At 37.2% G+C, this 25,258-nt stretch overlaps 1 protein-coding gene across 1 annotated transcript in view; it reads left to right on the plus strand.

The window, feature by feature from the left end:
• hydin (HYDIN axonemal central pair apparatus protein) overlaps nt 1–25,258 on the plus strand; it is a 163,501-nt gene that overhangs the window by 52,314 nt on the left and 85,929 nt on the right. Inside the window, exons 18-25 of the mRNA XM_059334390.1 lie at nt 15–167; nt 5,877–6,115; nt 7,100–7,454; nt 8,284–8,427; nt 8,684–8,827; nt 13,048–13,140; nt 16,153–16,373; nt 24,211–24,379. Coding sequence (XP_059190373.1) covers nt 15–167; nt 5,877–6,115; nt 7,100–7,454; nt 8,284–8,427; nt 8,684–8,827; nt 13,048–13,140; nt 16,153–16,373; nt 24,211–24,379 — 1,518 coding nt within the window. The remainder of the gene's footprint in view (nt 1–14; nt 168–5,876; nt 6,116–7,099; nt 7,455–8,283; nt 8,428–8,683; nt 8,828–13,047; nt 13,141–16,152; nt 16,374–24,210; nt 24,380–25,258) is intronic.

The following is a 25,258-nucleotide window of genomic DNA, read 5'->3' on the forward strand; positions in this document are numbered from 1 at the left end:
GTGTTCTGTTCCAGGAGGTGGTCTTGTCATGTATTGGGCAGGGACCGACAGTTCATGTTGAGAGCCCACAGCTGGACTTTGGAACAATCCCAGTTCTAACAGACATTACTAGAGCCCTGCAGCTGTCAAACCTGTCCCCTATTCCAGCCCACTTTACTGCTCGCATGGTACAAACACACCCACACAGAAAGCACAGCTGAGCTCACATATTACCGTATTTTCCGGACTATAAGTCGCAGTTTTTTTCATAGTTTGGCCGGGGGTGTGACTTATACTCTGGAGCGACTTATGTGTGAAATTATTAACACATTATTACCGGTATATCATTTCACATGTTATTTTCACACTAAACCGCAAGAGGGCGCTCTAGGCCGAGTATGAGGATGAGTCTGATGTAAGCGACGAAGAAGAAGAAGCGCCGCATCTTCTACCTCCGGAGTTAGCGGAGTTGTTTAAAAGTGACACCGAGGATGAAGATTTCATTGGATTTTAGTTATTTGGAGTGACACGGATGGTTTGGTAAACTTCTTAGCATGTTATTTATGCTATAGTTATCTGAATAACTCTTAATATGTTATGTTAACATACCAGGCACGTTCTCAGTTGTGTCATGTAACGTAAGCATACCGTACAATTATTCAGCCTGTTGTTGCCTCTATTCTATTTTTATTTTTAAATTGCCTTTCAAGATGACATGTCTGTTCTTGGTGTTGGATTTTATCAAATAAATTTCCCCCAAAAATGCGACTTATACTCCAGTGCGACTTATATATGTTTTTTCCTTCTTTATTATGCATTTTATGGCTGGTGCGACTTGTACTCCGGAGCGACTTATAGTCCGGAAAATACGGTAGTGCTATTAAACAGGCATTCAGGGGCAAAAGTAGATAAGCAAATCAAACACTTAATTACATACGTCAAGATTGGGAGGATCAAGGTAACTTTACATGCCGTCAGTCAGATACTATCTTGCAGTCTTGGAGCAAACAGTAATGAAATAGTTTTAATGGTGAATTTGATGGATATCATACATACTTGTTGAGCTGTCTAACCACTCAGTTCTAGATTTCTTGTGCAAACCTTCTGTCTCTCTTCTCCTGTTCTTGTGACTAATTATTTTCAGTCTAATTCAATATGTGATTAATGAGTTAATAGGTTCAATGCTTGGTTCACTCTTGAAATAATTAGTTGTCAGTTCAATTTAAGTAGAGATTAAGTGATTTTCACTTGAAAATCAGATGGTGACATTTTGTCAATGCTCAACTTGTACTGTCTTCCCGTTTCTAGCGTCCACAAAATCTGTAGTCTCCATTTCACCAATGTCAACATCATTCAGCTTTCATCTTTTACTTTTCAAATGACCGTTCATTCGTTTTGATACCTTACACCTCAAGTGACACTTCAACTGCTTTTATAACTTAGACCCCAAATGATTCTTCAACTTTTTTCAACTCTTACAAATCAAGTTCAGGGCTTCCTTTTTTTTTTTGGAATACGTTTTTAGTACAAACAAATTTACATTTTCTTCAGGAAATGTTGGCTTTTCTAGGTATCACAAATGCTTAAAATGGTAATACGTATACCAAGTTGGCAAGGTAATATCTCTGATGTTAATCATGTTTTATTACTATTACAGTATAGCTCTTTTCCTCATGGGTGTGAATGTGGAAGATGGAGAGTAGCCGGAACAGTGTGTCCCATTCATAGAGACAAAGCTGTGTGCAAACACCAGATTTTTTTCAGTGCACACACAGAATAGACAGCTACTGGGCCTTGAGGAAATTCTGCATTTTACAAAAAGACTGCATTAGTTTGGAAATGTAGACTCCACCTTTAAGATGAAAATGTACCTTCCCCTTATGTTATTTACAACATGGTCTCACAGAAATCCGTGAAATAGCCACAGATTTCGCTTAACTCAAAATCCGTGGAATAGCCACGGAATCGCTCAAATTTCCGTGAAACTGACACGGATTTCGCTACAATGCAAGTTAATGACAGTCATATTTTTCTCGCGAGATCTTCACCACAAAGTGATTACGTACATTCACTGAGTGAATATTTAGAAAATAAAACATATATTTCTCGCTAGAAATGTGATCAAAATCCATTTTTATGCAGAAACTAAGTCAAAATATTAATTTTTTCACTAAAAATGAGAGAACTGTCCGCCATGTTTTTTGTTCTGACCGCCGGGACCTTGAAAGTCACGTGACTTGGAACAAACCAATAGGAAAAAATATCAATGGGATGGCCACGGGATATGACTTAATATGTAATATGTCTTTAACTTGCATTGTAGCGAAATCCGTGTCAGTTTCACGGAAATTTGAGCGATTCCGTGGCTATTCCACAGATTTTGAGTTAAGCGAAATCCGTGGCTATTTCACGGATTTCTGTGAGACCAGGTTCGTTATTTATCATAGTCAGAGTAAAAGAAACTTTACCAGGATCTGAGATCTCACTTGCCTTCTGAAAGGCCTTCTCTTGCTTTGCATCATCTTGTCACTCTATCAGGAGCAATGACTCAGTACTTCCTGAGCTGCTGGCATAGACACGACACACACACAAACACACAAACACACACACACACACACACACACAAACACACACACACACACACACACAATGGCAACCCCGGTGTAAGTGCTGCTGTGTGACCCTGTCCTCTCCTCTGAGGCAGTGTTGAGGGAAGGAGTTTCCCTCTGCACTCTCAAGCATCAATCGATGCAGATTCTCCTTGAATTACATTACATCTCGCTCAATAGCTGGCAGGGAGCCACTTAAATAGAACTGATGACTGAAGATTGCAGGGATATTGCGGAAGATATCAACACTTTCCTGTCATCTAGGTGTCTGTGAGAAACTAACCAGGACCCTATACCTAATCCAACTTCGCTTTTCATTGATTATTCTATACTGTGTCAGTGATATTAAGACCAGATTGTGTAAAGTGAAGAATAGTGTCCAACCTTGTTTCCGTATGTACTAACAGATTTTTTTCTGTAGTTTTTGTTCTTTTCTGTTGTCAGAATATGATGAGATACAGAGCTAAAAATAGAAACTGCATTACATATATCCATGACGTGGACAATGGAGGAAAAAAACATTTCCTGCACTCTATGTTGAAAAAGGATGTTATTTCAGTCTTTTTTGTGGCAACCTGAAACATGAGATTCAGGTTACAATATATTGATTTTGTTGAAAAAAGGCCACAGTAGTAATTTCAGAGCCAATGCAGGATTTATGCAGTTTTATGTGCCTTGATATCTGGACAGCATACAGCGCCGATTTGGATCCTAAGCCCTTCTGACTTGTGCTGCATTCAAAAGCAATCAATGCTAATCAAGCTGTGGGATGCAGCAGGTTTGATGTGATTATTGAGATTCCAGTCGTCTTGCTCCTCTCTCTGGGGAGTCAACCCCCTGCTCCTTCTCCTCTTCTGACTCCACCCATCCCTTTACAGTGATCACCCTTGCATCGACCCACACCAAGTTCGCTTTCACTGGCTACTTCACCCGCTCGTCCAAACGCTGAGAAAGTGATCTATGACTCCTAAAGTCACTTACTGGTCGAGTGCCTGTGTGAGGCATCCTATTTCAAACGGCTCTTTTTCTGCAGGAATTTTCTGCAACATAGTATCTTTCAACAAAGACATCAAACTAAAATTTCACATTTAATTTGTTCAGTATGATTGTTACAGTCTCTGCTTCAGTACAGCAACACAAATGTCAATTGCAGAATTTGAGTTAAGACATTCTTTTATATTGATGAACAATCTGCCGTGTCGTATAGGCATTGAGAGTGCCCAAGCTTCACTGCATCTGTAGGAAGCCCGTTCTCAAAATCCCAATTAAAGGTTTATGTTCCAGCCATTCATCAACACAGTTGCTGTATAGAACATTGATTGTGATCCAGACCATTGCTTGGTCAGATATATATATACAGTGCAGTGCGCACAGTGAAGGGCTTTGTTGAAGGACTGGAGATGAACATTAGATTTACATCTGTTTTCTCATTACATGCTTTGGACTTTATTCAAATAAATGCAATTGAACAATCGACAGCTGGGAAATAGAATGACTATTGAGTTTGTCCTGCGGCAGTCTCTTTTTTATGCTCACATCAAAGAGAGTGTAGAGGCGAAACAGATAACATTTTTAAACTATCCATGTGTGAAGGCTTTTACATAAGCCATGTTTCGACTGGGGGGAGGAGGGGGGGAAAGTCTCAGGCCACACCCTCTCAAAAGTCCGTTCACTCTGCGTGTTTCGACTGCAAGTTAGCCCACAGAGGGATTTATGAGACTCCGGAAGTGACGTTTGGTTTTCGCTGTCGCTAACTGTGCACAACGTCAGCAGCTGAAAGCAGCATGGCTAATTAAACACAGAGTCTCTGCTGATCATAAACATAGTGATTGTGAATTATCAACATCAACTGTGCACAGAGTGTCCGGTGCTTGTTGTAAACAAACAGAGATCGCTAAGTGAACACCTCCTACAGCAGCAGCACATAGGCCTACACACTGTACTGCTACAGAGCTAACTGTAGCTAACTGCCGCTCGCGGCGGCTCTTCTTAAATAGCCGTCCTCCGGCTCGTTAGCGGCTCGTTAAGACAAGTAAGAAGGAGTCGCTGAATTTGTCTCCAGTCGCTTTCTTGTAAAGGATTCGCTAAGGGGGTCTGAAAAGTCGCTAAATTTAGCAACAAAGTCGTTAAGTTGGGAACACTGCTTTTCCGGCTTTTACAAATGGCGTTAGTTGTTGTCCTGTACAGTCCCACGTCACATCCCACTGAGCGATCTATCCAATCAGTAACCAGGCTGTTTTCAGGGGAGTAAAAACACCCTGCTCTTCAACAGGGACTAACAAAGTCCCACTCCGGACGGCTCATATTCAAATTAGGGGCGTTTCGGCGAGTGAGACCCGCCTCATTTCGGGTACTGCCCGGTAGTGGAAACAGGCCGATAGTATACTCCTTCATCACAACATCGTCCATCCATCCATCCATCCATCCATCCATCCATCCAGCAGGCCAAACAAGGTATGCCAGACGCCCCTCTCCCCAGCAAGATTTTCAGCTCTTCCTGTGGAACCTTGAGGTGATCCTACACTGGATGAGCTATATAATCTCTCCAACTTGTTCTTGGTCTCCTCACTGGTCCTCTGACCAGTTGGACGTGACTAATCAGATGCTTCACCAACTCAGCAGGCCCCTTTGATGCCGTGTAGCAGCGGCTCTAAACTCTTCATGCTATCTCTAAGGCTAATCCTAGCCACCCTACAGAGAAAACTCATTCTGTCTGCTTGCATCCCTTACCCTCATTCTTTTGGTCACTACCCAAACGACCATGGGTGAGGGCCGGAAGGTAGATGGACTGATAAATTGAGGGGTTCGGTTTCTGGCTCAGCTTCCTCTGCACCACAACTGTCTGGTACAACGCCTGCTCCAATCCTTCTGTCTGTCCCATCTCCATTTTCTCACACAGGAACAATATACTGATACTTGAACTCCTTTGCTTGGAGCAGTAATCCACTCCCAACCTATAACTATACATCTATATATCATCCTCCAGCCTTTATCATAATCATAGTAGGGAGATATTTCATCTTGCTTGTGTCAGATGGGGAGCCACTGCTCTACTTTTACGTCTGGGATCATATGCTACACTGAAATATTGATGTAATTATGCAGCTATATGATATCCAGGTCTACCATAGCAGGCCTCAATGGTGTGTGCAGCACAGTTAAAGGAAAGTGCCCCACAAGAGAGACATTTTCATGTATCGCATTTCAGTCAGCTATATGCCACTCCTACAGATGCAGAGGAAGGCATCCTGACTATAAAGGAACTCTGATTGTGTTTGTTTCCTATAGAGCCGTGGAAGGTCCATTTGGCGGGTTGAGCCCAGTGAGGGGAGCGTGCCACCACAGACCCAGCTGGAGCTGAGAGTAGTGGCACACCTGAAGGACTCGCTTCATTTCCAGGCCAAGCTGGAAGTATCTATTCAGGACAGTCAAACACACACCGTGGCTCTCTCTGCAACAGGCACGGGAACCACAATTGTCAGTGACAGGCCTTTTGCTCCCAACCTCGACCTTGGCACATACTTCAGGTAGAATGAACGAAGTCACACTCACACATCAAATATTGGCTTAATGATAATGACACAACATATAATAATGGAATCCATAAGATAAGTCACAGGAAAACTATAATTCCCTAAATCATTTGATTTACTGTCTTTTTATATTATGTCTACTTCTTTTTTACATTATTATTTAAATTATTATTATTATTAATAATAATAATATTAATACTTATTATTATTATTATTATTTATAATAATAATAATACATATTATTATTTATAATAATATTAATTAATTATTATTTATAATAATACTAATTAATTATATATTATTATTATTATTATTAATAATAATAATAATACTTATTATTATTATTTATTATAATAATAATTATTATTATTATTTATTATAATATTAATTACTTATTATTAATTATTATAATAATAACAATTATTATTATTATTTATTTGTTTTTTCTTTCTTTATATTTTTTGTTGTTAACCATAACCTACATTTCTTAAACAAATGCATTACTATGAGACTGGACATGTGGGGTTAGGTTGGAATGATAATATAATACAGTACAGGCCAAAAGTTTGGACACACCTTCTCATTCAATGCGTTTCCTTTATTTTCATGACTATTGACATTGTAAATTCATCAAAACTATTAATGAACACATGTGGAATTATGTACTTAACAAAAAAGTGTGAAATAACTGAAAACATGTCTTATATTCTAGTAAGCAAAGGGTGGTTACTTTGAGGAATCTAAAATACAAGACATGTTTTCAGTTATTTCACACTTTTTTTGTTAAGTACATAATTCCATATGTGTTCATTCATAGTTTTGATGCCTTCAGTGAGAATCTACAATGTAAATAGTCATGAAAATAAAGAAAAACGCATTGAATGAGATGAGTGTGTCCAAACTTTTGGCCTGTACTGTAGGTATTTAGAAATTAAAATGTCGGCTCGTCTCCTTGCTGTTCTCTGTATGTTCTACCAGCCATGGGTCATGTGAGTACCACTTCAAGCTGACCAACCACGGCCAGTGTATGCAGCGGATGTACTGGAGGAATGACGGCTCCCTGCCCTCCACTAAAACTCGGAAGGGGGGAAGCTTCTCTGGCCGAACTTCCCTGTCCCCCATCTCCGCAAAAACTCGAAAAGGGGGAAGCTTCTCTGGTCGAACCGTCCTGCCGCCCATCTCTGATCCCAGGAAGAAGGATGGTACGGCTCGTAGGTCTTTGCCCTCCTCTGGCAGGGAGAAGCCGGTGTTCAGGCTCAGGCCTTCTCGTGTGGAGCTTTCCCCAGGCTGCTCTGTTGACATGGTGCTGACGGGATCTTCAGACTCCCCCAAGGTGAGACGGCTTAACTGCAGACCCCAAAAGTAATTTAACCCTCTATGGCAGCTGTTCTCAACCTTGGGGTCGGGACCCCAATTGGGGTCGCGAGATGATTTCTGGGGGTCGCCAAATCATTTTGGAAGTCAGCTTTGTCTCCACTGTGTTAAAGTGTTCATGTGTTTTAGTCTTTTTGGTCACTTAATGTATTTTTTTGTTCATTTTGTGTCTTTTTAGGTCATTTTATGTCTATTTTTGATCATTTTGTGGTCAATTTGTGTCTTTTTTGGTCATTTTGTTTCCTTTTTTTGGTCATTCTGTCTTTTTTTAGTCATTTTGTGTCTTTTTTTGGTCCTTTTGTGTCTTTTTTGGTCAATTTGTGTCTTTTTTTGGTCCTTTTGTGTCTTTTTTTTTGTCATTTTGTGTCTTTTTTTGGTCATTTTGTGTCTTTTTTTGGTCATTTTATGTCTTTTTTTGATCATTTTGTGGTCAATTTGTGTCTTTTTTGGTCATTTTGTTTCCTTTTTTTGGTCATTCTGTGTCTTTTTTTAGTAATTTTGTCTCTTTTTTTGGTCCTTTTGTGTCTTTTGGTCAATTTGTGTCTTTTTTTGGTCATTTTGTGTCTTTTTTTGGTCATTTTGTGTCTTTTTTGATCATTTTGTGGTCAATTTGTGTCTTTTTTGGTCATTTTGTTTCTTTTTTGGATGATCTGAACTGTGCGTGTGAGATTGTGTTCAGTGAGTGGGGGTCGCGGACAACATGCATGTTAAATTGGGGGTCGCGACTCAAAAAGGTTGAGAACTACTGCCTTATACATGTACATCTCCTATTTTCTTGTCTTCCCCAGGTTGTACAGGAGCGTCTGGTGTGCCATGGCATTGCGGGTCACCAGAACTGTCAAGAGCTCATCATGTCTGTAGATGTTACCTGCTGCTTTGTGGCTCCGATGCTCAGCATTTCCTCCAAGCAGCTGAAATTCTACATAGAGAAGGTTGGTAAAAAAAAAAAAAAAATCATCCCTTCAGGATATTTTTTATTAAAAGCTTTATTATTATTTTAGTATATAGTTGTGTGATGTATCTCATAGAAACTGTGATGTGAATAATTTAAGGAATGAAGTTAAGTGAAGGCTGTTTAATTATATCAGATACCAAAATAAAAATCAGGAACAGGAAGCCTTTCATTTAAGATTCCTGTTCCTCAAAAGTATTCTATGTTGCTGAATGAATTATGTACGTGTCTTACAGGTGCCAGGAAAGAGTCTAAAGCCACAATATGAGAAGCTGATCTTGGACAATGTGTCATCTCTGCCTCTATCCATGGAGCTGTCTCTAGTAGAGCCGTTCTCTCTGTGTGAGGCCTCGGGAGCACAGAGCCAAGCTACCACTAAGGTACACCTCATCCTCTTATCTAACTCTTTCAAGCAGGAATCCTACAGTTTCTTTACACACATACTTTTGCCCTGGCACTACTATGAATTTAAACTTAAATTGAATCTTCTACTAATACCAGTTTTATTTGTGAAAGTAACTAACTAAGGATATTTTAAGGACTTGCTGGAGATCTGTTGTTTTTTACTTGGATCAACTTACTCTAATTATTTATCATGTTGAAGTTACTTCTATATGCTTTTTATATATTAAAACTAGGGCTGTCAAATGATTAATTTTTGAAATCGCGATTAATCGCGTTTTGAATTACATCTTTAAAATTCTGTTATTTCGCATTTAAAGGCAGTTTTAAGCCCATAATGTAAATCATTTGTTACCATTGTGTCTTAAATGGGAATCAAATGAACACAAATAAAGAATTTCCTTTTTGACCTTTTGTATTTTCTTTCAAAAAAGTGCCATGTAGACGAACTTAATACACTGTCTACTTCTAATACAGTTTTTCAAATAAAGTACCACTTGTCTATTTCAAAATAAAAAATACAAAAATACAGCTTAAGCAAAATGCTACAACAGTGTGGTCATGAAACCACGGCTTAGAGGCAGGAAACAACTTCCAAGTATTAAGAGGAATAAAGTTACATAGTGCTAACTTTGAGAGATTCAATATATCAGGTCACTCTGCTTCAAAAATAAATAATAGCAAAAAGATTTGCGATTAAAATGCGATTAAAAAAAATGAACGCGTTATGGATTGCATTAATCTAATCTCGATTAACGCGTTAACGCTGACAGCCCTAATTAAAACACATGTCAATCAATTTGAGGGGGGATATCAGCAGTGTTGGAAAATAACTAAATACATTCACTCAAATAATATACTTAAGTAGACGTTTGGGGCTGCTCTACTTGAGTCTTACCATGTTATTGGGAGGGAAATTGTATACGTTTTACTCAGGTTTTACTCCACTATATCCATCTGACATCTTAAATTACTTTGCAGATTCAGATTATTAATATAAAATACAAATCAACTAATAATTATGTATTTTTATTGATAAAAGTAACCTGCACAAGTAAATAAAATCAAGAGATGGACACATTAATGCATCAATAATTAAAACCTAGTCATATGATAGAAATAATAATATTAAAGAGAAAATAAAAAAACTGCCTTCATGCAGAAAATGAGGCTTTTGGGAAAGAAAGTGCAGGAATGAGCTGAACAGTGGATGAAAAATGTGCCCATAACCAACAAAGTGTGTATTGAAAGAACTTAAGGTAGAGTTAGCTTGTGAACTTTTCTGTATATTTTTACTTCTCTTTTTAATAATTCTACCAACTTTTCTTTCCTATCTCTGCCCATTTTCTACCTCATTCCAATTTCCTCGCTGTCAGAGCTTTTTATATCTCAAGCACTAACCTTAAATCATCAATGGAAAGTACAATTCAGCAAAATAATATTGAGGAGCATGCTCTCTGGTGCCTAGATGCCAAAGGGAAAAACCTTCTATTTCTGCCTAGTGCCTTGCTCAATGGCAGGCCCTTGAGAAAGGTCCCTGTTAGTCCACACTCTGCTCCCACCAAGGGGCATTTTTACACATCATCAAGACGTTATTGCTAATTTTATATTTCTGCTGTTGAATGATATTTCACCATGAATGTTGTTTATTGTAAAGCTTGTTACCTGATTTGCATTGAGTGACTACAAGTGCAATCCAGGATTAACCTTAGCGTGTGGTAAGTACTGCTGAGTGTGTTCAATGGCATCTAGAGAAAGTGGGCATCATTTAAAGCACAAACAATACACATAAATGCTGCTGACTGATCGATCTGTTTGTGTTTGAACTGATCAGAAAGAAAATGTGCTTCAGGTGGCAACAAGATAGTCGACAATAATATTACTCATTACTTCCAAAAACAAGGGAATAATTTGAGCAATGGATGTTTTCTACCAGGTTTAATACCAGGTTCAGTGTTAGGGCGATTTCACACCTATCTCTTTGGTCCAGACTTTAGGACTTTTCAGTTTGATCCAAACCTAAATTCCAGGTGTGAAAGGTGCCGCGGACCACAGTCCGCACCAAAGAACCAAAGTTTGGTCCGACCAAAAGAGGTGGTCTCGGTCCGGACCAAACGAACCAAGGTCCGAACCTTTTGCAGTGTGAAAACAACTTTTTTTATAGTTCGGACCTTCGTATCAATGACAGGAAGTTTTTTTCTTCTCCAATTACGGTACAGGAAGTTGGATTGCAGGATTGCGAGCCGTTTTCTCCTCCTCTCCTGTCGACGGCGATACAGTTTTTCATGATTGGGAGGCTCATCATGCGAATACCAAGCACTCTCACGTATAGCTCATTAAGCTGGTGCTGCTGGTAGGAAAAGACCAGCAGAAGTATTAGCACAGGTAAAAGGTGGCTCGCTGGATTCGTTTTGTGTAAACACGTTAAGGAAGTAACACTGATGTCAGATGGCGGCCGGCCTAACAACCCAGCTCAACCAAAACAATATGAGCCGCGGAAGTCCACAGGGAGATGACGTGTCAAGTAGAATTGTCTTGTAAAGTCCGTTATTCCTTTTGCAGTGTGAAACCAAAACCATCAGGACCAAATGTAGACAATGTAACAGAACACGGACCTTGGTTCGGACTTTCAGGTGTGAAAACGCCCTTACTGTCCATCATGTCTACAGTGGACAAACATGTGTGTACAAATAGCACTGAACTTAACTAATTTTTAACCTTTCAATTACTCAGTGCACTCAGTAGCATAACTTATAATAAAATGCTTGTTATTGTGGTAGATGTAGGGCTGGGTAGCCAACTTTTAGGCACTAACCTACCTCCAAATATCTAAAAATGCCTTGTCATCAACACACAATTTCAGTACTTAAGGAGTCAAGCTCGTGTCATTAAGCAGTGTCAGAGCCAATTAGCATGCAGCACACCAAGGTTATTATAGTTAACGAAAACTAATAAAATAATGAAAACTAGAATTGAAAAAACATTTTTGTTATCTAAAATAAAAATAAAAACGAGAGGATTTTAAAAAAAAAGATAACTAACTGAAACTGTATTGTGTGGTTACAAAACAAACTAAAATTATAGTGAAAATGTACTTAGTTTTCGTCTTTGTCAACATTTTTTCATACGTAAACCTTTTTGGTTGATATGAAATCTATTTCATCTGTTTGGTTTTATGAGTTAATAAACTTATGGAAATAAAGGAAACATTTATTCAGACTTTTTTAAATCTCGCACCCAACAAATACCCCATTACAAAAAAACTAAAACTAACACTAAAACGAATAAAAACTAAACTAAAACTAAGTATTTTCCCAAAAAATAAAATCTAATTCAAACCAGCAAACTCACTTTTGAAACTAATTAAAACAAACTGAATTTGAAAACAAAAAATCACAACAAAGTTAAAAATAAAACTAATGAAAAATCCAAAACTATAATAACCTTGCAGCACACTTGTCAAGATGTCTAATGTTACACGTCATTATCCACATTATATTGTGTGTATTGTTGTATTTGGAGAGGCTTGACTACAGTGTGACTTGAATAGGTGTAAGAGATATAAAAACATAAAACATAATCAGTTCCCTAAAGTGTATTGATGTAATTAGTAGACAGATATTTCTTCCATTCATTGCCATAACACTCATGTCTTCATTTCATCACAGCTCTTACATCCAGAGTTGATTTTAAATGTAGGATTGGAATCCACATCAAAATGGTTTTAAAGCCTCTGGCAGGTTCCCCAATGAGGATAAAGAGAAGCAGGGTCTTTTGATAAGCCTGGGTCCCATGGCAGGATTACAATAAATGTTTCATTAAACTGTGGCAAGATTTTTTTTAAAGAGAACTTGTGCTATGGGAGTCATCGGATAAAAAGATTATTTAATTATTTTTCATCAAGCATACATAAAAAATCTATGTTATGTTGATTAGTTAGATTATGTATGTGTGTTTTCTGTTTTTAGCTGTTTTTATTTTATTTTATTTTTTTCATCCTTTTTATAATTAGAATGTTATGCTTTTAACCTGTGGCACTTTGAGATTTCCTGTAATGTAAAGTGCATTACAAATAAAATGTATCATTATTATTATTATTAGTTTACCTTAAAAGGTCTCTGATTCTAACTATAGCAAAGTCAATGTGATTCCTTCAATACCTTTATGTAACATATTTTAACAACTCTGTTTTTTCCAGTCCGTGGTTTTAGGTGAGGGGAAGCAGGCTGAGGTGTGGATCTGCTTTAATCCATCTTACTGTCAGGATCGGATGTCACGAGTCGTGGATGAGGTAACAGTGATGCTTTTTTGGTAAAATGTCTTACATAATGCTTTGATTTCTCATACGGGGTCATATTGTGACCTTCCTAGCACACCGTAGCTTTACCCATGTGACAGGGGGGTTTCAAACATAAGTTTTGGGTTCACAGGATAATTAAGGGGATAAGAAAAAGATCTGCGACATAAAAGTATGCTTTTGTATCTGCTACACCCTTGTGTGGTGTTCGGGTCTGTGGGACCCGTTTTCATTTTTTATTAAAAGAAAAATGATACAATTAATTCATTTTTCAAACTGAGACTCACTGACTTTGGCTCATTTTCTGTGAAGAACATATATCAGAATACATATTTAATGACCACACACCATACACCCCCCCTACACATTTCTATTACATATAAGATGTCCGGGTCCACTGGACCCGGGGCTAATAGAAGTGTGGAAATTGATCTTCAGTCTGTCTTGACTGATATGTTTACTCTGTGTTCATGTGTTCAGCTTGTGTTGTGCATCATCTGTTCAGTATTTTAACATAAAAGTATGACTGAAAAGGACAATAAAGTATCTATCTATCTATCTATCTATCTATCTATCACAAAATGACCAAAAAAGATACAAAATGACCAAAAAAAGACAAGTAATAACCAAAAAAAGACACAAAATAACTAAAAAAGATACAAAATGAGCAAAAAAAGACACAAAATGACCAAAAAAAGACACAAAATGACCAAAAAAGACACAAAATGACCAAAAAGACACAAAATGAGAAGACAAAATGACCCCTCAAAAAACAGAAGACACGTAATGACCAAAAAAAAGACCCAAAATAACAAAAAAGACACAACAAAGGACACAAAATGACTATCTATCTATCTATCTATCTATCTATCTATCTATCTATCTATCTATCTATCTATCTATCTATCTATCTATCTATCTATCTATCTATCTATCTATCTATCTATCTATCTATCTAAAGATTTATTGTGAGAATGAGGCAGCAGCATTAAAAGCATTGTTGATTTATTTATCTCTGACCTTCAACTATTTTAGCTTACAAGAGATATTATACATTGTATGACCTCACAAGTATGATTGTGAAGCATTAAAAGCCACAAAATGCAACGGGTCTATCAGACCCACAAACACTGGCTGAGTAACAACAATATGAACATTACACAAATAATAAGTTATAAATGTGACCTAACAAAGGTAAAGGGCAAATATTAACCATATATATTGTTTATACTGCTTGTAATTGGGATAAGGTAAACATCTGTTCAGTATTTTAACATAAAAGTGTTTGATTGTGAGGCATTAAAAGCCACAAAATGCAACGGGTCCATCAGACCCACAAACACTGGCTGAGCAACAACAATATGAACATCACACAAGGGTTAATTACTTCTATATTCTCTAAACTTTTTTATCTTTCTCGATATTTTCACTTCCAAATGAAATAATCTGTGATAGGGGGTGGCAATTTATACTTCTACTCCATTTCATCTAATATTAAACTTCTTTACTTCATTTATTTGTCTGACAGCTGTACTTTCACTTCAGATTACACTTTTTGTATTACTAAATTTGGTGAATTTTAATTTTTCTGATAAACTGCCCGATAAAGTGCTCCTTTTTGGGTGGAGAAAATGTTTCTACTTTTTAACCAAAATGAATTATTTAGAGACAGTCCTATTGGATTTAGCTAGAAAATTCACCATCAGAAAGCTGAAAATAGGGCAGTGTTTCTAAACTTTTTATAGATATGTGAGGACAGCAATACAACCAGAAATAATTGTCTTATTGTATATGATGCATGCTGCAGATTAAACCGTCCAACAGTGTGTGAAGTAGTTAAAATGAACACAAGCTTAAACATCAGAAACAACATTATCAACTATTTTGGACACCGACATCATCATCATCAGAAATTTTATTGAGTAGGATAAACCCCTTGAGAGGAATCCTCTGGTTTTCGAGGGGGTCCTAAAGTACATTACAAAACAAAACACTCAACAATTTACAGACATACAACAACAAAGACAACAGGCATCAACACAAACATAACAAACAAAAAATGAACACAAGAATGAACACAAGAATAATCACAACCTCTCAATGGCCACAAGTTGGCCATAACATTAGCCTAGTAAAACTGAAAGAAGTAACATAATATTATTGTAAATTGAAATTGCATTTTTAAAAATAAAAAAAAAATAAAATAAATATGACATAATATTATCTGAAACATGTGCAGGTTAACTCAAAATAAGAAGACAGGGCATATTTAAAACTATGAAAAGACGTCAATGATCGTATGTTTAAAGGAAGATTATTCCAGTCTGATGGCGCTTTGAACATAAATGCTTTTTTACCAATTGTTTTGTTTACTGTACACTGTAAAAAAAACAACTGTTGTTTTTACGGTAAAAAACCAGCAGCTGTGGTTGCCAGAACTTTACCGTAATAAATACGGTGCAACTTTTTCCAATATTACGGTAAAAGGATATTAGCACTGTTGATTTCACATTAAAGATTGCCATTTTATTGCATATTTTACCGTAAAAAATAAAGAGTTTTTCCATCAAAAGAAACGCTGTTTTGCAATATGATTGACAGAAAATCTTTATAAATGCTTCATAAATTAAAGATATTATCATTAAATATTACAGTATATTTCTGTTAGAGTATGGTGTTTAGTTAATTTAACAGTGACAAAAGTATTTATACAAATAATAAATGCAAAAATTATGGCTTGTATATATATTACAGTATATTTTTGCTACAATCACGGTGCCAGTGTATTTTACAGTGAAGTAATGTATTTTTAAAAAAACTGTTAAAAAAAATACTGTTTTGGCTGATATATACATTCACGATGTTTCATTGTTACTTAAACTGAATTAACTCATTTATCATTTTACGGTCTTTTACTGTCATGGTTTAGCAGTTTTCCACTGTAATATCTACAGACATTTTTTACGGTGTAGGAATGAACATCCTTCTTTGACATGTTTTATTCAGTTCCTAGAGATACGCTACCAGGGACACCCACAGCAAGACGTGGTGGAGCTGCATGCTGAGGCCCACTTCCCCAACCTCCACTTCTCCTCCACCACAGTGGAGTTTGGCTGTGTGCTCAACTGCACAGGGACTCGTAGGACAATCTCCATCACCAACTGCTCCCCACTTCCTGTGTCCTACCATTGGGCTTTCCTGGATGACCAGAACCACTGCACCATTAGGTATATTTTCACTGAAAATGTCACGTTAGTTAACATTTGTACTTGTGTTAGAGCACACCTCATACACCGTAAAGTTAAACCTCTAAAACCTGGACTTAAACCCTAAAGTCCAGGAGATTTTGGTTCAAATTTGTCAACTTCCTCTGCATTCATTTCTGTTTCTGTTTAGCATCTTTCAGTCTGTCATTACATCACATGCATGGCTCCTTTTTCTACACACAAACTTGGCTATCAGTCAGATTTTACATTTTATTTTAATTAAGAAAGTATAAAGCTGCCAGGAACCCAAAATACAAACAAAAGACAACGGTCGTTTTGTGTCTTTTTTTTTGTCATTTTGTGTCTTTTTTTGTCATTTTGTGTCTTTTTTTGTCATTTTGTGTCATTCTGTTTCTTTTTTTAGACATTTTGTGTCTTTTTGTCATTTTGTGTCTTTTTTTGTCATTTTGTGTCTTTTTTTGTCATTTTGTCTTTTTTGTCATGGTCATGTTTGGTCATGTGGCCCCTTGGAGAAATTAATTGCCCACCCCTGGTCTAAAGGGACCTTAAGCACCCTATCTTTGTAAGACCTGCTTGGATGCTGCCCCTTGATTCCTGTTTTACACATTTTTCATTATAGAAAAAAAAAGTTTAGAACTGTAGAATCCTTAGATTGAGGGTCAAGAACAGAATGGATCGCAGCCATATATTAAAACTGTCCACTGGGATGAGTTAGTACAGCAGCTATACACTTAACCCTCTGAATTGAGAGCCAAATCCATTATAAATTCTCTGGGGAAGACAAATCTACTGATTGTGTACTTAACGTTACATTGCGGCTCTCTCAAGCCTTTGCTCTGGCTCTCCTCCCTTAAAGTGGCCTGTGAATCCTATAGTGTCTGTCTGTCCATGGCCTTGAACCAACTAAATGCTGAAGCTCGACAAGATTTATCACCGTCTCTTTTTCCCCTTCCCCCTCTTTCTTCTATTGGTATGCTTTCTTTTTGCTCCCTTCCTTGTCCGCATCTTTAGGTTTTACATTGCCTATTTATCTTTCTTCTTTTTTTCATTTCCCTCCTTCCTCTCCTCCTGCTCTCCTGCCTCCTCTGCCCACGCTCTGCTCTCTACCAAATCCTTATCAACCTTCTCTTCTCTTTCTTCTCCTTTTCCTTCTTAGATTGTGACCTCTCTTAACAATCTGTCTCATAGGCCGTTCTGCTAATTAAATGGAGACCTCACTCTGTGTGCACGCTCTCTCTCTAAAGTCTCTCTTTCTCCCTCACAAAACCTGCACTATCTGGCCATGTTCAGCTAATTACATCCCTATCAGTAATTACACCGCAGCCCATGGAGAGGGGAATTTCAATAGAGCTAACTCTTTTCTATCCATCTATCCCACTGATAGATAGAGGCAGTACAATGCATTTAAATAGTGTAACTTCTCAGTCTTTAGGGCTCTATATCTGAAAGAAATAGCTACTTGTATGCATGATGGACTAGATCACTAGACAGCTGAATGATTGACCAATCCCCCGTAGACTGTATAAAAAATGTATGTAGTTACCTTGAGGCCATCCATTGGTTTGTGTACCCTAGTTTTGAATTCTGGAAATTGGCATTTTGGCTATCACCATCATGGTTTTTTTGCCCTTTGCCTTCATGAGGTGCATTCCAAATCGCATACTTTTTATTTATACTTTTACTGTAGTTGCCTTTTAAGTAAGTACTGTTGCATGCAGTATGCATATGGTATAATATAGGTAGTACAACATGCACAAAACTTATCGGAAGCCAGAATGCAGCTATCATCCGCTAATGCTAGTGCTAGCTAACCAGCTTGGTTAGCAAGTGGCAATTTTTATTCAAAATAAACAGCCGACTCCTTAGAGTGTCTTTTAGTACGACCGAACACTGAATAAGACATTTTTAAGTGACCAAATCTAAAAATTACACTGTGAAAGGTCAAAGTACTAGGATAAAAATATACAGTGCACCATGGTAGCTACCTGTCAATCACAAAATAGTCCCAGCGTAAAGAATATCCTGCTTTATCTTCTATTTTACTCTAAACTGGACAATCATTTTCAAATTTACATTTGGACACCATGGTGTACACTGCAAAAAAAGAAAAGTTGGGTGAACTCAAAATTTCAAGGCAACAAACTTCGATAAAATTTTAAGTTGGACAATTAAACTAAATATTTTAAGTTTTGTTTTTGAGTTTGCTCAACTCTGAATTTCTAACAACGCTATGATATGTCAGCTAATGTTGTGACCACAATTTTGAGTTAGCATTGATACGCTAATGGCTACTCTTGTAGCTGTAACAAGCAGCGCTGCTAGAATCAGTTAGCCGCTAGCATCAGGTAGCCGCTAGCATCAGTTAGACGCTAGCATCAGTTAGCCGCTAGCATCAGTTAGCCACTAGCTTTCGCTAATGACCGAATTTCACAACAAAGAAATAAGAGTTATCAGAACTATTGTCCCTTGTTTTGAACCCCAACTTAAAGATATAAGTAACAACAACTCACCAACTTGTTTTTGAGCAGACAACTGGCTTCCTTTGTTGTGCTAACTTACATTATTGCCCTAAATGTCAGTAATTTATATTTCCAAGTTTTACCAAATTAAATCACTGTTTTAGGCCAAAAAATACAAGTTGGCTTTTTTGCAGTGTATTGAAAAAGACTTAAGACACTCATTGGGAAAATATTGACTGTGGTAATTAATCACCTGAGAAGAAAAGTAATTTTTTTTTTTACTTCCATACAGTCAGACTTCTTTGCAACCAGTGGAATTGCACTGCTGGCCATTGGAAATAATTCAGCTAAAGGCTCTTCAGCTTTGGCTTCACTTTTCAGACCCAGAGGTTGCCATCAAATAATTCCAGGTGCTTTAAAGGCAGTTGAGTTTAAGCCAGATTCTTAATCAACTTTTCATGATAATGTGCTTTAATGTGTGTTTTAAACATTATTAAATAATTAAGCCATACCACAATACTTTTTTATTGACTTTACTGACATTTTTTGTGGAACATTTGCTCGTTTTGATCATACCTTCTATAAGAGCTATAGGCCATACATCATTTTACCTTTTCAGGAAGTGACAAAGTTCCACTCTGTTGGGTTTAATTATGAAGAAAACTTGCAACAATGAAAACATTTTAAACACATTTATAAAGTTATTCTGTTTCCTTATGAAAGGTCAGCTAGTTAAAATCTGGATCAATTCAATTTTTCAATTCAATTGGCTTTATTGGCATGACGTAACAATGTATATATTGCCAAAGCAACCATCAGAAAAAAAGATAACAAGATAAGGAAAGCAATATTTACAATAAATTATTATAATTCTGTTATTCATTTTAAAAGAAAAGAAAAACTAATAACAATAAAAGAAAGCAATATTTACAATCATTGAATTACAATCAACATATAATTTATACAATCTAACTGTCCCAGCAAAAAAAGAAGAAAAAACAAAATAAAAAATAAAAACAAAACAAGCAGAAACATAGACTGCTGCTAGTCTACAGCTCTGTGACTCTTCCCCGAGGAGGAGCGGCAGTTTTTCCTCATCTGACCATTTTAAAAAACCTTTTTTGACGGATTCACATTTTTGGAAATATGTTTCTCTAATTAGTTCATATTTTTTACACTTGGTGAGGAAAGAGAGCTAAGGCTAACTTTGCTCTTTTTTATTTTTATTTTTTTGAACCCTGTTAGTTTCCACCCTGTTACTGTAGGTCTATCTACCAATTTGAACCAGTCCACCGATAGGAATTATTATGAGTGCCTGAGATTGGCCAATTGGGTTTTAATGACAGTTGAACATGTCACTTCTCTTATATAATGTTCTTTTCTCCTTAAGTGTTGAGGCAGAAATGTTGCTGCCTAACAGAAATGACCCGTGTATCAGTGGTAAACCAGTGACTCTCCCTCCCTCTCTCTCACACACCCACATGCACACATACACACACACTGACTGTAACCCCTGCTTGCCATTTGTCTATGCCAGTTAGAATTTTCCCAGCATCAAAATATATCATACTTGCTCCCATCACTCCCTTTTCCCCCAACAGACTGCTGGAAGTGAGATGTTTGTGATCCACTAGTCTTTGATATGTAGATTTTAAGAGAGACTGTATGAACACAGCGAAACAGTCAAACACAGTCACACCCACCCGTGAAGGAAAGAATCGATGGGAGCAGGAGAGAGACAGATATGAGAATGTCCGCTAATGCTAGTGCTAGCTAACCAGCTTGGTTAGCAAGTGGCCATTTTTATTCAAAATAAACAGCCGACTCCTTAGAGTGTCTTTTAGTACAACCGAACACTGAACAAGACATTTTTAAGTGACCAAATCTAAAAATCACACTGTGAAAGGTCAAAGTACTAGGATAAAAACCATACAGTGCACCATGGTAGCTACCTGTAAATCACAAAATAGTCTCAGTGTAAAGCATATCCTGCTTTATCTTCTATTTTACTCTAAGCTGGACAATAATTTTCTAATTTTCATTTGGACACCATGGTGTATTGAAAAAGACTAAAGACACTCATTGGGAAAATATTGACTGTGGTAATTAATCACCTTCCATACAGTCAGACTTCTTTGCAACCAGTGGAATTGCACTGCTGGCCATTGGAAATAATTCAGCTAAATGCTCTTCAGCTTTGGCTTCACTTTTCAGACCCAGAGGTTGCCATCGAATAATTTAAGGTGCTTTAAAGGCAGTTGAGTTTAAGCCAGATTCTTGATCAACTTTTCATGATAATGTGCTTTAATGTGTGTTTTAAACATTATTAAATAATTAAGCCATACCACAATACATTACATTACATTACATTACATGTCATTTAGCAGATGCTTTTGTCCAAAGCGACTTACAATAAGTGCATTCAACACATTAAGTGCATTCAACAATACTTTTTTATTGACTTTACTGACATTTTTTGTGGAACATGTGCTCGTTTTGATCATACCTTCTATAAGAGCTATAGGCCATAAATCATTTTACCATTTCAGGAAGTGACAAAGTTCCACTCTGTTGGGTTTAATTATGAAGAAAACTTGCAACAATGAAAACATTTTAAACACATTTATAAAGTTATTCTGTTTCCTTATGAAAGGTCAGCTAGTTAAAATCTGGATCACTCAGAGAGCTAAGGCTAACTTTGCTCTTTTTAAAAAAAAAATTATATCAACAGTTATAAATATAGCTTATAATGACTTATAAATCCAAGTGTCTTTTGAGTGCTCTTGACTGGTTATAAACTACAGGCTGACTGATGAGGCTTATAATACATTACAACTACTCATACCCCTCTATACACACACCTCAACAAGCAATTGTTATAAGGACTCATAGGATGCCATTAGTATAAATAAATGATCAATGTATGCTTTAAGTAAAGTGAGGTTCATATAGACGCATCTATAATGCAGTATAGCTAATCATGATGAACCATGAAACATCATGATTAGCTATACTGCATTATAGAGAACACTCATAAGACACTTGGATTTATAAGTCATTATAAGCTATATTTATAACTGTTGATATAGTGCATCATGAAGCTTTATATGTGTTTATGAGTGCAGTCATAATGCATTATGATTGATTATAATGAGCATTATAATTCACTATGAATGTGCTCATAATGCACTATAGATGTAGTCTTCATAGAAAGTGTTACCAAAATTTTTTTTAACCCTGTTAGTTTCCACCCTGTTACTGTAGGTCTATATACCAATTTGAACCAGTCCACCGATAGGAATTATTATCTGAGTGCCTGAGATGGCCAATCGGGTTTTCATGACAGTTGAACATGTCACTTTTCTTATATAATGTTCTTTTCTCCTTGAGTGTTGAGGCAGAAATGTTGCTGCCTAACAGAAATGACCCGTGTATCAGTGGTAAACCAGTGACTCTCCCTCCCTCTCTCTCACACACACACACACACACACACACACACACACACACTGACTGTAACCCCTGCTTGCCATTTGTCTATGCCAGTTAGAATTCTCCCAGCATCAAAATATATCATACTTGCTCCCATCACTCCCTGTTTCCCCAACAGACTGCTGCAAGTGAGATGTTTGTGATCCAGTAGTCTTTGATATGTAGATTTTAAGAGAGACTGAATGAACATAGCGAAACAGTCAAACACAGTCACACCCACCCGTGAAGGAAAGAATCGATGGGAGCGGGAGAGAGACAGATATGAGAATGTCAGAGTAGGCTATTTCTGTTTTGAGCGTCGCTCTTGCAGAGTCATCATCTGCTGTCTCACCATCTGTTCCTCTGTCCGCACCAGTGGGTTTTAAACTCTTTCTAAATAGCTTCTTTTTTTTCCACAGGGCGGGCAAATGTTTTCGGAGGCTTTTACAAACTCTTATCCATCACAAACACACCTTATTTTTCCAGACACTGACCTACACTATATGTTTGTCCCGGCATATTACATTGCTGGACATGCTAATTTGTAATCTCCCCAAGGCCAGACATCAGGCCAGCTTGTCCCTTTAAGTATTATTCATCACGGAGCGACCATACAACAGTGCCCCCTGCTGGTTCCATCACCAACATCCACTCATTATAAACTGACACATCAGTGCCACAGAATTCTTTGGAAGTAACTCACAAATGTGTTTGCAGACTTGAATGCTGCTTTTATGCATCCACATCCTGAAGCTCACACAGACATGCACACCAACACCAACACATACACACACTATGGCAATAATGTAGCCAGTGTTTGGTGATTTAATATAGAACTCGTCCAGCCCAGCTTTGAGATGGCTTCACTCACTAAATCTCTTTCATTCTCTTCCATGTTTATTCAGCACTTCACTGCAATCTATCCTGACCTGTTTCCTGCTGCTTGCCTATTAAAATTCCTCTTAATTATAGAACACTCTGTTTAATTAACTTGATGGATGCACCCAGTCTGATCCCACAGGGAAGGGGAGAATAGAACAGAGAGAGAAAATGAGAGTCAGAGTTCTTTGGGGTGTGGGTGCTAAAGATTTTCTTCTCCACTTGGGTATTACAATTTATGTTAATGATATATTGAATATACAGCGGATGCTTATATAATTTGCAGTTGCATTTTCTGTGTATAAGTGTTTTTCTGCTACCTCATGAACATCTTGAGTCTTTCAATTGTCTATTTTTTATGTATTTTCTGGCCTCTTCTTATTTCTCTTCTCATTCTCTCAGCCTCTTGTCATTAAGTTTCATGTATTGTGTGTATATTTCAACATGGTCTCACAGAAATCCGTGAAATAGCCACGGATTTGCTTAACTCAAAATCCGTGGAATAGCCACGGAATCACTCAAATTTCCGTGAAACTGACACGGATTTCGCTACAATGCAAGTTAATGACCATATGTCATATCCCGTGGCTATTCCAACATACAAAGTGATTATGTACATTCACTGAGTGAAGATTTAGAAAATAAAACATATATTTCTCGCTAGAAATGTGATCAAAATCCATTTTTATGCAGAAACTAAGTCAAAATATTGATTTTTCACTAAAAATGAGACAACTGTCCGCCATGTTTTTTGTTCTGACCGCTGGGACCTTGAAAGTCACGTGACTTGGAACAAACCAATAGCCACGGGATATGACTGTCATTAACTTGCATTGTAGCGAAATCCGTGTCAGTTTCACTGAAATTTGAGCGATTCCGTGGCTATTCCACGGATTTTGAGTTAAGCGAAATCCGTGGCTATTTCACGGATTCCTGTGAGACCATGTTCGTATATTTATGCTTTACGTTCATTGTGGGAAAAATAAAAAATATCACTTCTGGGATGTTTTATTATCATTTTACCTCCATAGAGAGACAGAGATGCTGGAGGCAGAGAAGGAGCAGAAAAATCCAGAAAATGAGAATGAAGAAGGTTGGAGTTCCCCCAGATCAATTTCTCCTGCCTGTTCAGTTCCTCTTAGCCCCGGGCCTGTGGCAGATCAACAGAGCAGCCCACCACGTCCTGTGGGTGTAGAAGAGGTAAGCAAATGCTCACTTATAAACAAATGAGGGTTTTCCTGAGAGTTCCAGTTTGTCATGGGGGATGGAGAGAGCCTACAGCTAATGGGCAAGTCCTTCTCTGTCTCTATGCTGCAGTGCTGAGGAGGTAGAAAACATGTAAATGCCACACCCATGCATACACACACATTTTGCATTATAAACCTCCCCATTCTTGTCAGCATGTAGAATCTCTTACTGCCTTGTAATGCATTGATTCAGCAGAATGCTGAGAATCTCTCAATTCCCAGACGAGTCTTCAAGATAGTACTCTGATTTATAATGTATAACATTTATATTGTTTGCCGTACTAAAGTGATAAAAGAAAATATCGATGTCTATTTTATTTCTATTTCAATTGATTATCCTTTGCTACCTGACGATGACATTAAGACTCTAGGAAGTGACTGCACCTGGCCAAGAAATAGGTCAGCACATTATCCCTGATAAAACAACAGCTTGTCGTTTTTGTACGGACAGATGTGCTACGCTGTAAAAAAAACAACTGTTGTTTTTACGGTAAAAACCTGGCAGCTGTGGTTGCCAGAAATTTACCGTAATAAATACGGTGCAACTTTTTCTAATATTACGGTACAATGATATTAGCACTGTTGATTCCATGTTTAAGATTGCCATTTTATTCCATATTTTACTGTAAAAAATAAAAAGTTTTTCAATCAAAAGGAACTCTGTTCTGCCATATAATTGACAAGAAAATACTAATACTAATTATAATTATAAATGCCACATAATACAAAGACTTTAACATTAAATATCACAGTATATTTCTGTTAGAGATATGGTGTTTAGTACATTTAAAAGTGAGAAAAAGTATTTTTACAAAAAATAAATGCAAAAATT

Source organism: Centropristis striata, chromosome 6 (genome assembly GCF_030273125.1).
Source record: "Centropristis striata isolate RG_2023a ecotype Rhode Island chromosome 6, C.striata_1.0, whole genome shotgun sequence".
Taxonomy (NCBI): domain Eukaryota; kingdom Metazoa; phylum Chordata; class Actinopteri; order Perciformes; family Serranidae; genus Centropristis; species Centropristis striata.